Source organism: Oncorhynchus masou, chromosome 15 (genome assembly GCF_036934945.1).
Source record: "Oncorhynchus masou masou isolate Uvic2021 chromosome 15, UVic_Omas_1.1, whole genome shotgun sequence".
NCBI lineage: Eukaryota > Metazoa > Chordata > Actinopteri > Salmoniformes > Salmonidae > Oncorhynchus > Oncorhynchus masou.
Genome location: NC_088226.1, coordinates 9,993,899 through 10,011,444, shown reverse-complemented (window position 1 = coordinate 10,011,444; position 17,546 = coordinate 9,993,899). Strand labels below are relative to the sequence as shown.

The 17,546-nt window shown below is 44.5% G+C and overlaps 1 protein-coding gene across 1 annotated transcript in view; it reads right to left on the bottom strand.

The window, feature by feature from the left end:
* LOC135555570 (protein shisa-9-like) overlaps window positions 1-17,546 on the bottom strand; it is a 75,234-nt gene that overhangs the window by 34,866 nt on the left and 22,822 nt on the right. Inside the window, 1 exon segment of the mRNA XM_064988110.1 lies at window positions 13,613-13,728. Coding sequence (XP_064844182.1) covers window positions 13,613-13,728 — 116 coding nt within the window.

The following is a 17,546-nucleotide window of genomic DNA, read 5'->3' as shown; positions in this document are numbered from 1 at the left end:
AGTGTGCACTGGCTTTTAGTTATGGGATTGCTTCCAATCAGAAATGTTTCAGCTACAGAAATGAACACAGCAGGTATTCAAACAGGAGAGTAGATCTATTAAAGCACACAGTGTGAGTGACATTCAGCGAAACGACGGAATATACACTGCTCCAAAAAATAAAGGGAACACTAAAATAACACATCCTAGATCTGAATGAATGAAATATTCTTATTAAAAACTTTTTTCTTTACATAGTTGAATGTGCTGACAACAAAAAATGTGCTCACACAAAAATTATCAATGGAAATCAAATTTATCAACCCATGGAGGTCTGGATTTGGAGTCAAACTCAAAATTAAAGTGGAAAACCACACTACAGGCTGATGTAATGTCCTTTAAACAAGTCAAAATGAGGCTCAGTACTGTGTGTGGCCTCCACGTGTCTGTATGACCTCTCTACAACGCCTGGGCATGCTCCTGATGAGGTGGCGGATGGTCTCCTGAGGGATCTCCTCCCAGACCTGTACTAAAGCATCCGCCAACTCCTGGACAGTCTGTGGTGCAACGTGGCGTTGGTGGATGGAGCGAGACATGATGTCCCAGATGTGCTCAATTGGATTTAGGTCTGGGGAACGGGCGGGCCAGTCCATAGCATCAATGCCTTCCTCTTGCAGGAACTGCTGACACACTCCAGCCACATGAGGTCTAGCATCGTCTTGCATTAGGAGGAACCCAGGGCCAACCGCACCAGCATATGGTCTCATAAGGGGTCTGAGGATCTCATCTCGGTACCTAATGGCAGTCAGGCTACCTCTGGCGAGCACATGGAGGGCTGTGCCCAAAGAAATGCCACCCCACACCATGACTGACCCACCGCCAAACCGGTCATGCTGGAGGATGTTGCAGGAAGCAGAACGTTCTCCACGGCGTCTCCAGACTCTGTCACGTCTGTCACATGTGCTCAGTGTGAACCTGCTTTCATCTGTGAAGAGCACAGGGCATCAGTGGCGAATTTGCCAATCTTGTTGTTCTCTGGCAAATGAAAAACGTCCTGCATGTTGTTGGGCTGTAAGCACAACCCCCACCTGTGGACGTCGGGCCCTCATACCACCCTCATGGAGTCTGTTTCTGACCGTTTGAGCAGACACATGCACATTTGTGGCCTGCTGGAGGTCATTTTGCAGGGCTCTGGCAGTGCTCCTCCTGCTTCTCCTTTCACAAAGGCTGAGGTAGCGGTCCTGCTGCTGGGTTGTTGCCCTCCTACGGCCTCCTCCACGTCTCCTGATGTACCGGCCTGTCTCCTGGTAGCGCCTCCATGCTCTGGACACTACGCTGACAGACACAGCAAACCTTCTTGCCACAGCTCGCATTGATGTGCCATCCTGGATGAGCTGCACTACCTGAGCCACTTGTGTGGGTTCTAGACTCCGTCTCATGCTACCACTAGAGTGAAAGCACCGCCAGCATTCAAAAGTGACCAAAACATCAGCCAGGAAGCATAGGAACTGAGAAGTGGTCTGTGGTCCCCACCTGCAGAACCACTCCTTTATTGGGGGTGTCTTGCTAATTGCCTATAATTTCCACCTGTTGTCTATTCCATTTGCACAACAGCATGTGAAATTTGTCAATCAGTGTTGCTTCCTAAGTGGACAGTTTGATTTCACAGAAGTATGATTGACTTTGAGTTACATTGTGTTGTTTAAGTGTTCCATTTATTTTTTTGAGCAGTGTATTATCAGATCATCTTGGTTCTTCACTAAGTTCTGCTCTCAGCCATTAAGTGGTCTCACTTTATTTTACAATGGGTAACATTGCGTCTGATAATGACTCTCAGGCTGGACATGACTCAGTCTAACACAGAACAATTTGTGGTGTTTATTTCATGAAAATGCTGTGACCTTCAAATATACACAAAACATTAGGAACACCTGCTATTACCATGACATAGGCTGGTCAGGTGAAAGCTATGATCCCTTATTGATGTCCCTTGTTAAATTCACTTAAATCAGTGTAGATGAAGGGGAGGAGACAGGTTAAAAAGTGATTTTTAAGCATGTCAACAATTGAGACATGGATTGTGTATGTGTTTCATTCATAGGGTGAACAGGCCAGACAAAAGATTTAAGTGCCTTTTTTTTACCTTTATTTAACCAGGCAAGTCAGTTAAGAACAAATTCTTATTTTCAATGACGGCCTAGAAACAGTGGGTTAATTGCCTGTTCAGGAGCAGAACGATAGATTTGTACCTTGTCAGCTCGGGGGTTTGAAGTTGCAACATTCCGGTTACTAGTCCAACGCTCTAACCACTAGGCTACCCTGCCGCCCCTTTGAAAGGGGTATAGCAGTAGGTGCGGGGCACATCGGTTTGTGTCAAGAACTGCAACAGTTTCCCGTGTGTATCAAGAATGGTCCACCACCCAAAGGACATCCAGCCAACTTGACACAACTGTGGGAAGCGTTGGAGTCAACATGGGCCAGCATCCTTGTGGAATGCTTTCGCCACCTTGTAGAGTCCCTGCCCTGATGAATTGAGGCTGTTCTGATGGCAAAAGGAGGGGTGCAACTCAATTTGAGTAAGGTGTTCTTAATTTTTTGTACACTCAGTGTATGTTGAGGATTCTACCACTTGATCTTCACCACACATCACCCCACTGGTAATGATGGGCTTGAGACTTGCAGGGGTTAGGTGGAAACTGTAGACTCATTTTGGCTCCGGAGGCTCATCTATGAAAGGGTTAGGTCTCATTATGACGGAATAACAGAGCCAGAATGGAGCCACATCCCCACTCAACTGCCCGGAAGCCATAATATCAGTACGTCAGCAGCCTGGCTTATCCCAGTAATTTAATGTATAGCCACGCACATCTCTGAGGGGCTCAGCTTCCCTCCTATCAGCTACACACAGACATACTGGATCGACGAAAAGCCTGCTTCAGCCCAATCACCATTACAGCCTTTTTAAGGTCAAGCTAAAACTGTGTCAATCCATAACTGTTGGAGCCCAAAGCTACAGTGGAGAGTGGGGAGGAGGCGATAAGGTTAAGAGCATGTCCATATTGTGCCCATAGCCCCATATCCATAATATCTCTATATTGTATCACTTAAGACAGTGTCATCCGTAGCCCGTAGTGTGAGGTGTCCTTGAGATGACAGAGTGAAACGACCCCGGTCGCTGGATCTACGCGATGCAAATCCCCTCAACCACAGCTCAGTGGCAGTGCATTACTTTCAGTCTAAATCCTTAACAGGGCACTGAGAGACAACTTAGCACTGGTCCAGGACCTGCTGCTCCATGCTAATCTACACCTCATTGGCTGAGAGGGTATCCAAATAGAACTGACTTAGGGGCACTGTTTGTCTTAGCTGCACTCCAAAAGCCCTGTGCACATTATAATCCTATTCCCCTCTCCAACCCTCCTTAAACTGCACAGTCTAGCCTGTTGAGACGTAGCAGAAGCAACCAGCAGATATAGCCTGCAGACGCCCCTGGGCAGGACTGAAGGGGGAGGAAGGGGGGAGAGATTGAGGGGGAGAGTAGGAGGTCTGTGGCTTTGTAAAGACAGCTGGAGGGGTCAGACGAAGAGCGCCAGAGGCGTTGGAGAGAAGCTGTGCTGTGATCAAACACATCTGCCTCGTTTGACACATACGAGAACACACACATGAACACAGCCAGGCAGCCAGTATATCAACTCACAAGCACAGTAATTGAAGTTGAGGCTTCCGTCAAACAAACACCAACCGACACACTCTGACAGAACAAACACCAACAGACACACTCTGACAAAACAAAAACCAACAGACACACTCTGACAGAACAAACACCAAAATACACACTCTGACAGAACAAACACCAACAGACACACTGACAGAACAAACACCAACAGACACACTCTGACAGAACAAACACCAACAGACACACTCTGACAGAACAAACATGAACAGACACTCTGACAGAACAAACACCAACAGACACTCTGACAGAACAAACACCAACAGACACACTCTGACAGAACAAACACCAACAGACACACTCTGACAGAACAAACACCAACAGACACACTCTGACAGAACAAACACTAACAGACACTGACAGAACAAACACTAACAGACACACTGCTTTTCCACCAAATTGATTTGGGTTAGTCTGTAGTGGTGTGAACACTATCCACACTAGGGAGCGCACTAAGCAGTGCACTGTGGCTCTCTCAAAAAGGATGTTCTCAGTCCTATTTCATTCCTAGTGTGGTGCGGTTCGCTGCAGGTGAGAAGGCAGTCTGGACCAAACACAGGAAAAGAACCAGAGGTGAGCGGTATTATTGGTTGTTTGACTGAGAGCATTTGATGAAATGCACACAGTACCAGCTGTGGCTGCATAAAGCATTCTGTGAATAGCAGCCCATTTATGAGCACATCCGATGCAGGTTAGGGGAGACTGGAGCTGAATATAGTTGGAGCGGCTATTCCGCTGTCCCCCCCGCATGTTGTTCGAAGACCAAAGCGAAAGTAATATGAAGTTTTGAGACACACAAGTTATTCTTCCTGATAATCAGGGATGGAGTTAACGTGAGTATTTGTGCCCAATAAACAAATGACATGCATGAACACGTGGTTTTGTTTTGGCATTTTAGTTTGTTTGACATTTGGCAATGTGAGAACACCCGGACCAAAGGAAAAAAATGACAATGTAACAAATAATCAAACCCTTATTCGAACTATAGCTCAGAACTAACAAACACACTCTGACAGAACATACACTAAAAAACAATGACAGAATCACAAACATGACGGCATGCAGGTAGGTAAACTCAAGTACACACAGATGCACAAATACTGTACATACAGTGGATTTGGAAAAATTCAGACCCCTTGACTTTTTTCACATTTTATTCTAAAATGTATTACATAGTTTTTCCTCATCAATCTATACACAATACCCCATAATAATTTTTTTGCAAATCTATAGAAAATAAAAAACTTTATCACAGTTTCATAAGTATTTAGACACTTTAGTCAGTACTTCGTTGAAGCATCTTTAGCAGCGATTACATCCTCAAGTCTTCTTGGGTATGACACTAGAAGCTTGGCACGCTTGTATTTGGGGAGTTTCTCCTATTCTTCTCTCAAGCTCTGTCAGGTTGGATGGGGAGTGTCACTGCACAGCTATTTTCAGGTCTCTCCAGATGATCGATCGGGTTCAAGTTCAGGCTCTGGCTCGGTCACTCAAGGACATTCAGCGACTTGTCCCGAAGCAACTCCTGCGTTGTCTTGGCTGCGTGCTTAGGGTCGTTGTCCTGTTGGAAGGTGAACCTTTACCCCAGTCTGAGTGCTCTGGAGCAGGTTTTCATAAAGGATCTCTCTGTACTTTGCTCCGTATATCATTCCCTTGATCCTGACTATGTGGCTCCAGAGTGACGCAGTGGTCTTATATACTGCATCACAGTGCAAGAGGCATCACTGCAGTATCTGGTTCAAATCCAGGCTGCATCATATCTGGCCGTGATTGGGAGTCCCATAGGGTTGGCGCACAATTGGCCCAGTGCCGTACAGGTTTGGCTGGGGTAGGCCGTCATTGTAAATAAGAATTTATTCTTAACTGACTTGCCTAGTTAAATAAAGGTTAAATAAAAAGTATCCAAGTCCCTGCTGCTGAAAAACATCCCCACAGCATGATGCTGCCACCACCAAGCTTCACCTTAGGGATGGTTCCAGGTTTCCTCCAGACGTGACACTTGGCCAAAGAGTTCAATCTTGGTTTCATCCGACCATAGAATCTTGTTTCTCATGGTCCAAGTCCTTTAGGTGCCTTTTGGCAAACTCCAAGCGGGCTGTCATGTGCCTTTTACAGAGGAGTGGCATAATTCTGACCACTCTACCATAAAGGCCTGATTGGTGGACTGCTTCAGAGATGGTTGTCCTTCTGGAAAGTCCTCCCATCTCTACAGAGGAACTCTGTAGTTCTGTCAGAGTGACCATCGGGTTCTTGGTCACCTCCCTGACCAAGGCCCTTTTCCCCCAATCGCTCAGTTTGGCCGGGCGGCCAGCTCTAGGACGAGTCTTGGTGGTTCCGAACTTCTTCCATTTAAGAATGACGGAGGCGCCTCCCGGGTGGCGCAGTGGTTAAGGGCGCTGTACTGCAGCGCCAGCTGTGCCATCAGAGACTCTGGGTTCGCGCCCAGGCTCTGTCGTAACCGGCCGCGACCGGGAGGTCCGTGGGGCGACGCACAATTGGCCTAGCGTCGTCCGGGTTAGGGAGGGCTTGGCCGGTATGGATGTTCTTGTCTCATCGCGCACCAGCGACTCCTGTGGCGGGACGGGCGCAGTGCGCGCTAACCAAGGTAGCCAGGTACACGGTGTTTCCTCCGGCACATTGGTGCGGCTGGCTTCTGGGTTGGAGGTGCGCTGTGTTAAGAAGCAGTGCGGCTGGTTGAGTTGTGTATCGGAGGACGCATGACTTTCAACCTTCGTCTCTCCCGAGTCCGTACGGGAGTTGTAGCGATGAGACAAGATAGTAGCTACTACAACAATTGGATACCACGAAATTGGGGAGAAAAAGGGGTAAAAAAAAAGAATGACGGAGGCCATTGTGTTCTTGGGGACCTTCAATATTGCAGACATTTTTTGTTACCCTTCCCCAGATCTGTGCCTATACACAATCCTGTCTCTGAGCTCTACGGACAATTTTTTCAATTTCGAGTCTCATAGCAAAGGGTCTGAATAGTTACAGTGCCTTGCGAAAGTATTTGGCCCCCTTGAACTTTGCGACCTTTTGCCACATTTCAGGCTTCAAACATAAAGATATAAAACTGTATTTTTTGTGAAGAATCAACAACAAGTGGGACACAATCATGAAGTGGAACGACATTTATTGGATATTTCAAACTTTTTTAACAAATCAAAAACTGAAAAATTGGGCGTGCAAAATTATTCAGCCCCTTTACTTTCAGTGCAGCAAACTCTCTCCAGAAGTTCAGTGAGGATCTCTGAATGATCCAATGTTGACCTAAATGACTAATGATGAGAAATACAATCCACCTGTGTGTAATCAAGTCTCCGTATAAATGCACCTACACTGTGATAGTCTCAGAGGTCGGTTAAAAGCGCAGAGAGCATCATGAAGAACAAGGAACACACCAGGCAGGTCCGAGATACTGTTGTGAAGAAGTTTAAAGCCGGATTTGGATACAAAAAGATTTCCCAAGCTTTAAACATCCCAAAGGAGCACTGTGCAAGCGATAATATTGAAATGGAAGGAGTATCAGACCACTGCAAATCTACCAAGACCTGGCCGTCCCTCTAAACTTTCAGCTCATACAAGGAGAAGACTGATCAGAGATGCAGCCAAGAGGCCCATGATCACTCTGGATGAACTGCAGAGATCTACAGCTGAGGTGGGAGACTCTGTCCATAGGACAACAATCAGTCGTATATTGCACAAATCTGGCCTTTATGGAAGAGTGGCAGGAAGAAAGCCATTTCTTAAAGATATCCATAAAAAGTGTTGTTTATAGTTTGCCACAAGCCACCTGGGAGACACACCAAACATGTGGAAGAAGGTGCTCTGGTCAGATGAAACCAAAATTGAACTTTTTGGCAACAATGCAAAACGTTATGTTTGGCGTAAAAGCAACACAGCTCATCACCCTGAACACACCATCTCCACTGTCAAACATGGTGGTGGCAGCATCGTGGTTTGGGCCTGATTTTCTTCAGCAGGGACAGGGAAGATGGTTAAAATTGATGGGAAGATGGATGGAGCCAAATACAGGACCATTCTGGAAGAAAACCTGATGGAGTCTGCAAAAGACCTGAGACTGGGACGGAGATTTGTCTTCCAACAAGACAATGATCCAAAACAAAGCAAAATCTACAATGGAATGGTTCAAAAATAAACATATCCAGGTGTTAGAATGGCCAAGTCAAAGTCCAGACCTTAATCCAATCGAGAATCTGTGGAATGAACTGAAAACCGCTGTTCATAAATGCTCTCCATCCAACCTCACTGAGCTCGAGCTGTTTTGCAAGGAGGAATGGGAAAAATAATTCAGTCTCTCGATGTGCAAAACTGATAGAGACATACCCCAAGCGACTTACAGCTGTAATCGCAGCAAAAGGTGGCTCTACAAAGTATTAACTTAAGGGGGCTGAATAATTTTGCACGCCCAATTTTTCAGTTTTTGATTTGTTAAAAAAGTTTGAATTATCCAATAAATGTCGTTCCACTTCATGATTGTGTCCCACTTGTTGTTGATTCTTCACAAAAAAATACAGTTTTATATCTTTATGTTTGAAGCCTGAAATGTGGCAAAAGGTCACAAAGTTCAAGGGGTCCGAATACTTTCGCAAGGCACTGTATGTAAATAAGTTATTTCTGTTTTATAGTTTTAATACATTTGAGAATGTTTAAAAAAAACCTGTTTTCACTTTGTCATTATGGGGTATTGTGTGTAGATTGATGAGAAAAAACATATTTAATACATTTTAAAATAAGGCTGTAACGTAACAAAATGTGGAAAAAGTCAAGGGGTCTGAATACATTACAAATACACTGTACCTACAGTACACAACATAGCTCAAAGCACACACACACAGATGGCAGAGGACACATGCATGAGCATGTATGTCATACAGTGTGACTGTTATTCCCACAGCATCCTCTCTGTTTCTCAGAGTATCATTACCACAGCGTCATATGTTGACTGGTAGGCAAGCACAGAACGTATGTAATTGGCGCTGGCCCCATGTGGATTTTAATCACAGTGAATATACATAGAAATTAACATACATATACAACCCCCCCCTTTCACTTAACACTACCTCCGCCCGTCCAAATTCCCTCATTTCCTTGTTTTGATTTCAATGTCACACTGATGCTATCGCTCTCCCCCTCACAGACTGCCTCTGCAACATGCAATTACACACGCTCCACAGATGCAGATCCCCCTTATCTACAAAGAGAGCAGGAACAGTGCCAATATAGAACTTTCACACAGTCCGCCCAGCCAAGATTATTCAACGCAGGGGTATTTTCCTCTGAACATGTTTGTTTAGATAACGGTTAGCCACTGTATGAGCAGGATCAACTTCGTCATCACTACAGTATCAGCATCATCAACAACATCAGGGGCATTGTCTTCATCGTGTTCAATAACAGTAGTGTAACTGTCGTTATTGGCAAAACATAAAAAAATTATAAATGTTGAGATCGGTCTGTTCAAGCATATAGTAAACCTTAAATAATTCATGGTGCAGTTCTAAGGAGTTTAGACCAGTCAGTCCCCTGTATTGTAATGAACCATTAGCTCTGTCCATGGTGCTCGAACACAGCTCACAGACAGCAGAAACAAGTGGGATGAGGATAGGCTAGGCCTTGTGCTTTGTGCTCTCTCAATCATTCTCTTTCCATCTGTTAGCCTCTCACTTCCTGCTTTCATTCCCTATGTCTCTGTCCTTACCCAATTTCCTCTCGTTCTCTTCATGTTCTCGTCTTTCTCTCTATTCCCCAAAATCGATATAAAATGTCCTCAGTCTCTTTATTTGTCATTCTGTCTCTGACTCTTTCCCTCCGTTGTTTCACAGAGGAACACGCACGGCCTGTTCACTGGGAGATGTTTGACCCTCAGGGCAGCTCTCCACACAGAGCAGCTCTGTCCAGCTGTTCCACTCACTGTCATGAGAATGCTCTCATACAACACACACACACACACACATTCACATAGGCACATTCACTATAGTACATATAATACATGCCAAACACACTCGAACATAGACACACTCACAGGAACACCAAATTCCAAAAGGGACACTCAATTCCATCACATCTCATGTAGATACTTCTACACTGTAATTACCAGCTTATAGCCACTCACTGACAAGAATAATACACACATGCAGAAACGTTATAATTCTCAACCAACATTGGCCTCACATATGGTACATACTGTGGTACATACTGTCTCAACACTCCGCACAGTATATTCAATTGTTATTGCAAAGGCACTAGAACACAGTTGCACACACTTACACACACACACACATACTGTGCACACACACACACGCTCTCTGCCTGGATTGTCCCCTAACCCCAACCTCACACTTTCAGACACTGATCTAGATGCAGCCTTAACCATATCATGTCAGATAAAGCACTGAGATTATAGGGCAGAGCAGTATTGGGTGGAATAGAAATAATGAAAACATGTGCAGAGCCAGAGGTTTACACTCTCATCCACCTCAGTAGACTTGGCAGCACCTGTATGTCCTCTCTTTAATGTTCATCATGACACAATGTCACACCCCAGTCAATGTCCTTCTTTCATCTGGTATTATTTGATCCGTTTTTTTACCCATATCTTTCTGGGAATTCCTCAATGGCTATGTCACCCCATCTTTCATCTTTTTAAATGTTTGCATGTTTTTTTTACCCTTATCTATTACAATCCCTACGTTCCCTCATTTCCATCCCATTCTTTCACCTTGTCACTTCTTTCCTGCCCTCTCCTTTGATATTTGTTCCAGAAATCCATCTCCCCTCTTATGTCTCTGCCAATTCCTCCTTCCCTTTCTTCCACCTCTTCCTCTTCCATCCTCTGCACTCCATCTTTCTACTTCTACCTGCCCACCTTTCTCACACACATGCTCTCTGTCCCCATCCATCTCTTTCTCTCTCTCTCTCAAATGAGCCCCTTCTCTCATCTTGCTCCATCTCCCCCTCTCCCCCCCCCCTCTCTCTCTGGTCTGTGGTTCTTAATGAAGGTCATGCGGGTGGTGGCAGGTTGTGGTTGTGTGGCCAGCGGACATACCATGCTGAGAGCTGAGGGGGGGACAGGGGGACAGGGGGCACACAGACGGGTCTCTCTGGCCTCCACGTCCCATTGTATCAGCCCTCCACAGATAATGACCACTTAATTAAAGACTAATTTAATGGTCAACGCTAGTCAGAGACAGGAGAAAGGAAGGACAGATGGGGAGTGAGTGTTGTTTGGCAAAATAATAAAGAGGAGTAGAGATGAAGGGAAGGTGGAGACTGATGGGTGTAGGTTGGCATGAACGTGATGGAGAAAGGAATTGTTGGAATAGAGTGAAGATGAAAGCAAAGCGTGTGTGTGTGTGTGTGTGTGTGTTGGATGGGTGTGTGTGTGTGTGTGTGTGTGTTGGATGGGAATGGGGTTCAGAGGGATTTGAGGGGATCTAATTAGTAAACAGATGAACTGCTTGGTGCTATATCAACAGGTCCCAGACCAGAACAAAGATAATTACAAATTCATTAACTTCTTTGGGACTGGGGGGCAGTACTGAGCAGCTTGGATAAAAAGGTGCCCAGAGTAAACTGCCTGCTACTCAGGCCCAAAAGCTACAATATGCATATAATTTGCATATATAATTTGGATAGAAAACACTCTAAAAGTTTCTAAAACTGTTTGAATGATGTCTGTGAGTATAACAGAACAGCTGTCTCATATGAGGTTTGTAGTTTTTCAAGTCATTGCCGATCGAATATACAGTGTCTATGGGGTCATATTGCACTTCTTAAGGCTTCCACTAGATGTCAACAGTCTTTAGAACCTTGTTTGAGGCTTCTACTGTGAAGGAGGAGAGAATGAGAGCTGTTTGAGCCAGAGGTCTTGTAGAGTGCCATGAGCTGATCACGCGCATGCCTGTGAGAGGTAGCTGCATTCCATTGCATTTCTAAAGACAAAGGAATTCTCCGGTTGGAACATTATTGAAGATGTATGTTAAAAACATCCTAAAGACTGATTCTATACATCATTTGACAAGTTTCTACGAACCGTAATATAACTTTTTTGACATTTAGTCTGACAAAGTGATCACGCATTATGCATTTGGATTACTGGGATAAACGCGCAAACAAAAAATGAGGTATTTGGACATAAATGATTGACTTTATCAAACAAAACAAACATTTATTGTGGAACTGGGATTCCTGGGAGTGCATACCGATCAAGATCATCAAAGGTAAGTGAATATACCTCCCGGGTGGGGCAGTGGTTAAGGGCGCTGTACTGCAGCACCAGCTGTGCCATCAAAGACTCTGGGTTCGCGCCCAGGCTCTGTTGTAACCGGCCGCGACTGGGAGGTCCGTGGGGCGACGCACAATTGGCCTAGCGCTGTCCGGGTTAGGGAGGGCTTGGCCGGTAGGGATGTCCTTGTCTCATCGCGCACCAGCGACTCCTGTGGCGGGCCGGGCGCAGGGTGCGCTAACCAAGGTTGCCAGGTGTACGGTGTTTCCTCCAACACATTGGTGCAGCTGGCGTCCGGGTTGGATGCGCGCTGTGTTAAGAAGCAGTGCGGCTTGGTTGGGTTGTGTATCGGAGGAGGCTTGACTTTCAACCTTCATCTCTCCTGAGCCCGTACGGAGTCGTTGCGATGAGACAAGATAGTAGCTACTAAAAACAATTGGATACCACGAAATTGGGGAGAAAAAGGGGTAAAATTAAAACATTTATTTTCTGACATCTCCTTTGGAAAATGGCTGGATGTTTTTCTGTGACTAGCGCTGACCTAACATAATCGCAAGGTGTGCTTTCGCCGTAAAGCCTTTTTGAAATCTGACACAGCGGTTGCATTAATTGTTCTTGTTATGTCAGACACCTGTCTCTGCACATACATAACACTTTTATCAATGTTTATTATGAGTATTTGTGTAATTTGATGTGGCTCTCTGCACTTTCACCGGATGTTTGTTTGAGACAATGCATTTCCGATCATAACACACCAATTTCAAATGAGGTTTTTGGACGTAAAGATTAACTTTATCGAACAAAAGACACATTTATTGTGTAACATGAAGTCCTGTGAGTGCCATCTGATGAAGATCATCAAAGGTTAGTGATTAATTTAATCGCTATTTCTGATTTTTGTGAGCCCTCTCCTTGGCTGGAAAATGGCTGTATGGTTTTCCATGACTAGGTACTGACCTAACATAATCGTTTGGTGTGCTTTCGCCGTAAAGCCTATTTGAAATCGGACACTGTGGCTGGATTTACCAGAAGTGTATCTTTAAAATAGTGTAAAATACTTGTAGGGGAATTTTAATTATGGGATTTCTATTGTTTTTGAATTTGGCGCCCTGCAATTTCACTGGCTGTTGGTGAGGTGGACGCTACCGTCCCACATATCCCAGAGAAGTTAAAGATGACCAGCCTGTCCCTGCACTTCTGCTCAGCCATGGAGGGAGAAAGCAGGGGCTGCTATGGAATTAAAGATAACCAGCCTGTCCCTGCACTTCTGCTCAGCCATGGAGGGAGACAGCAGGGGCTGCTATGGAATTGAGCCTTCCTCCTAGCTCAATAACAAGTGTCTGCATGCGTGCGTGTCAAATCAATTTTGATTTGTTACATGCTTCGTATACAACAGGTATAGACCAACAGTGAAACATTTACTTACAGGCCCTTCTCAATAATGCAGAGCAAAAATTGAAAAATGCCAGAGTCTGAAATAGTCTGTTGTACCCTATTCAGAGTTACTAGTGTCCTCATTAGTACATTGAGTGCTAAAAGAGCCCTCGTGAGAGTGCTTGCAACGCGTTGCTGGATCAGTATCCGATATGCTTAATTACACTGAGAGACATCTCCTGTAATAACCACTGTCGCTCCCAGAGAAACAGATTTACCATTGTTGCTGCGCGGTGACCTGCCAGATATCCCATTGGTCCCTATGGTGTGGTGACCCCCGGTCCCATCCACTCCACCCACCTCTCCTGGCTGCTTCAACAACTCTGTCAAGGCCCTGCAGAGAGAAAGACAAGTGTTAGGTTAAAGATCACCCATCAGGAAGACGAGAGAACATTGTGTCAAATCGATTGAGATCACCATAGAATAAACTCCTTCTACAACATCAAATCAAATGGAAGTGTGCTGCCATAATTCCCTAATCTGTGTGATTTGATCACAATAAAAGCCCTCTTATATGTGATGTCCATTGGTGTGTAAAACAAACACTTTAATCATAGTGTAGTATGAGTCACTGACGTGATCTTCCTGTCTGAGTTGGCGCCCCCCCCCCCTTGGGTTGTGCCGAGGCGGAGATCTTTGTGGGCTATACTCGGGACTTGTCTCAGGATGGTAAGTTGGTGGTTGAAGATATCCCTCTAGTAGTGTGGGCGCTGTTCTTTGGCAAAGTGGGTGGGGTTATATCCTGCCTATTTGGCCCTGTCTGGGGGTATCATCGGATGGGGCCACAGTGTCTCCTGACCCCTCCTGTCTCAGGGGGATAGGGTCGGTCTGTTATATCTGGAGTATTTCGCCTGTGTTATCCGGTGTCCTGTGTGAATTTAAGTATGCTCTCTCTAATTCTCTCTTTCTCTCTCTCGGAGGACCTGAGCCCTAGGACCATGCCTCAAGACTACCTGGCATGATGACTTCTTGTTGTCCCCACTCCACTACTGCTCCAGTTTCAACTGTTCTGCTTGCGGCTATGGAACCCTGACCTGTTCACCGGACGTGCTACCTGTCCCAGACCTGCTGTTTTCAACTCTCTCGAGACAGCAAGAGCGGTAGAGATACTCTTAATGATCGGCTATGAAAAGCGAACTGACATTTACTCCTGACGTGCTGATTTGCTGCACCCTCGACAACTACTGTGATTATTATTATTTGACCATGCTGGTCATCTATGAACATTTGAACATCTCTGCCATGTTCTGTTATAATCTCCACCCGGCACAGCCAGCAAAGGACTGGCCTCCCCTCATAGCCTGGTTCCTCTCTAGGTTTCTTCCTAGGTTTTGGCCTTTCTAGGGAGTTTTTCCTAGCCACCATGCATCTACACCTGCATTGCTTGCTGTTTGGGGTTTTAGGCTGGGTTTCTGTACAGCACTTTGAGACATCAGCTGATGTAAGAAGGGCTTCATAAATAAATTTGATTTGATTTATAGTACTGACAGCTGGAACTTTTCAAAGAAATCGGTTGAATTTAAATGGTACATGCCTGCTGACAGCTCAGCTGGCTAGACATGAGCCCCGGACAGTAGGTCAGTAGTGTTGTGATAGGAACGAGGGTTAATATGTAGATCGTGCTGACAGACTGATGACAGCAGGTATAGACAAGGATTAAGTCCCGAGGCCGTGCTGAAATACTGCCCCTCTGTATTTCATGCTTTTCTTTTCACTTGTTGGGTTTCTCTCTAAAATGCCCTCCAGTCACCCATTCAGCAGTACACAAACATACACTCTACTCCTTAACGCATCACCACCAGTGAGTGTCTGTCTTTCTGGCTAGTTTCTGACTTTCTCACTCATTCCCTTTGTTTCATCCGTCTCCTATTTGGCTAAAGCATTTCTCTCTCTTTCTCATCCTCTCTCTGTTTTCTTTCTCTCGGGCGTTGCTGAGGGTGCTGTTATTGTGGAGTGCTGGTTGTTCCACCTTCTCAATACAGCTGTCAGCTCTCTGAACCCGTATTCTAACCCCCCAGGACCGTCACATCTCCTAGCTAATGTAAAGATGTAAAGGGATGATGTGATTTGATGTGAGAACATTGCAACACTTTTCAGAAAAATTCCCAGAGCCCTCTCTTAGGCTCAGACATTACAAGGGCAAGGAAATGTTTAAACCACGATGGCAGCCAAATGCCCTGGCGAATCCCATGCACAGATACATTCCCATGCACAGCCAATCGGGATCTGTCTCTTTTATCATAAGAACCTGGGGAAAGGGTTTGGTTGGATGAGCCAGTGTTCCTCAAACACAATTCTCGGGGCTGACAGAACTATTTCCCTGGGTGTTGTTTCAAACATTACGTTCTCACTGCCAGAATGTTACAAAGGAAATTGTGTTAGATATCTCTGCCAGTCCTACTGCAGTGGTCAAATGTCAACTGCTTAGAAAAAAGCTCGGATTTTATGGCTTTGTACATTTCAAAAAGCCCTTGTAGTTTGTCACTGAAGATGTTCATTGAGGAATTAGTCTGTTTAGTCTCTCTATTTCTCTCTCGCTCTCGTTCTCTCTCTAGCACACATTGTGCCACTGTTAAGAGAGGGGGCAACATTGTTTTCCAGATTGGATACATTACAGGGGTTATCTTGAGGTTGCATCAGATAGGGCCACAGATGAGATTCATTTGCAGTTGAATTACTTAAAATGGATTGTGTGCTGTAATACAAGAAAGGAAATGAATCGATTAATGAATTAAAGATAACCATAAAGTTTTGTGCTCCCTCATCAGCAGTTGTGTGTCAGCAGAAAGGAGAAAAGTTAAGTTGGGAAAGTTTATGTTCGACCTGAGGGGCTTTACTGTATGAGGCAAGATCCTGGAATGTCTTGAGGCATATCGTTGCTATTTCCTCCATATGCTGGTTGGTCGGTCCTGATGATGATGACTTCTGTAGGACTGCAGTGTCTGAGGGTTCCACAGGGTTGACTTGTCAGTTGCTATGAGGGACATTTGAAGGGAACGAACACGTGAAAAAATTGACAGGTGGAAACTCAGCACTTACTGGGCTGGTAAAATTCATAATGGTTACAAATTGAAAGAGTTTAAAGCCTCTGTGCGAATGTGTTTTTTTGGCGCACCAATTAAATATGGATGGTAATTACATCAAATTGATTTCATAATCTATCTATCATCTTCTCAACCAAGCGCAAATCTTGGCTGTTCTAGGAGAGGTGAGGCACGGACTTGTTTACACGACAAACAACTAGATTGAATGATTGAACAAAGGACATAGTTAAGTTACACTGAGTTAAGTTTGTGAGTTGCTTCACTCATTGATGTATGCTACAGTGTAGTGCATGCAGGTTTGCAGAGTAAAATGAATTAGACTGTAATAATGTCTGATACTCAAAGCTGGATTCCTCTGGTATTGTTCAAGCATGAATCAAATTATGCTAATGATAACTTCTGTTGTGATTTCAACCATCTGTAGCTAATTGTTTAGTTTCTTGCTGATGCACTACACAAGAACAAAGGCATGAGGCAACGGTACTTCTATGTTAAGGAATTTTTTTTATCAATAATGACCAATTATGTATACATTTCAATCAGGACTGACTAATCAGAATACTATTATGTTACTGTATAGATGTATGGATTTTCTTTTAATCCTAGTACTGAATATAATGTGTGTAATTATAATCAAGAATTAGAACAATGACTGTCTGTTCCTTGGTAGAAATTAATGAACTTATAGCCAGACTGGCTAGAATGCTTATCTACACAGGCAGACCTTGGCTTGGGTCGTAAATTATCTTAGTAGGGAGAGACGATGTGGGAAGGCTTGAGAACTATATAGCCATTGTACTGCTGGTTGATGAGACGGGGTAGTACGAAAACTAATAACATCATTTTCAGTTTATAATCTGTGGTAAACTGTATCATGTTCAGTACTCTCGAGAATAAACGCTGCTGGTTGATTTTTGAGACTGGTCATCCATTTTATGCAAATAAGAGTCTTACAAATTCTTAGGAATTGACAGAGTGTTTAATTTTAATTGGGTATTAAAACATAGAGGAATATAATTCCTGTAACAATACTTCTATTACTTTTCTTAGATCAATTATATTAAATTATAAACGGCTCTGGGATCGGCATGAAGGTCCTGTTACTCTG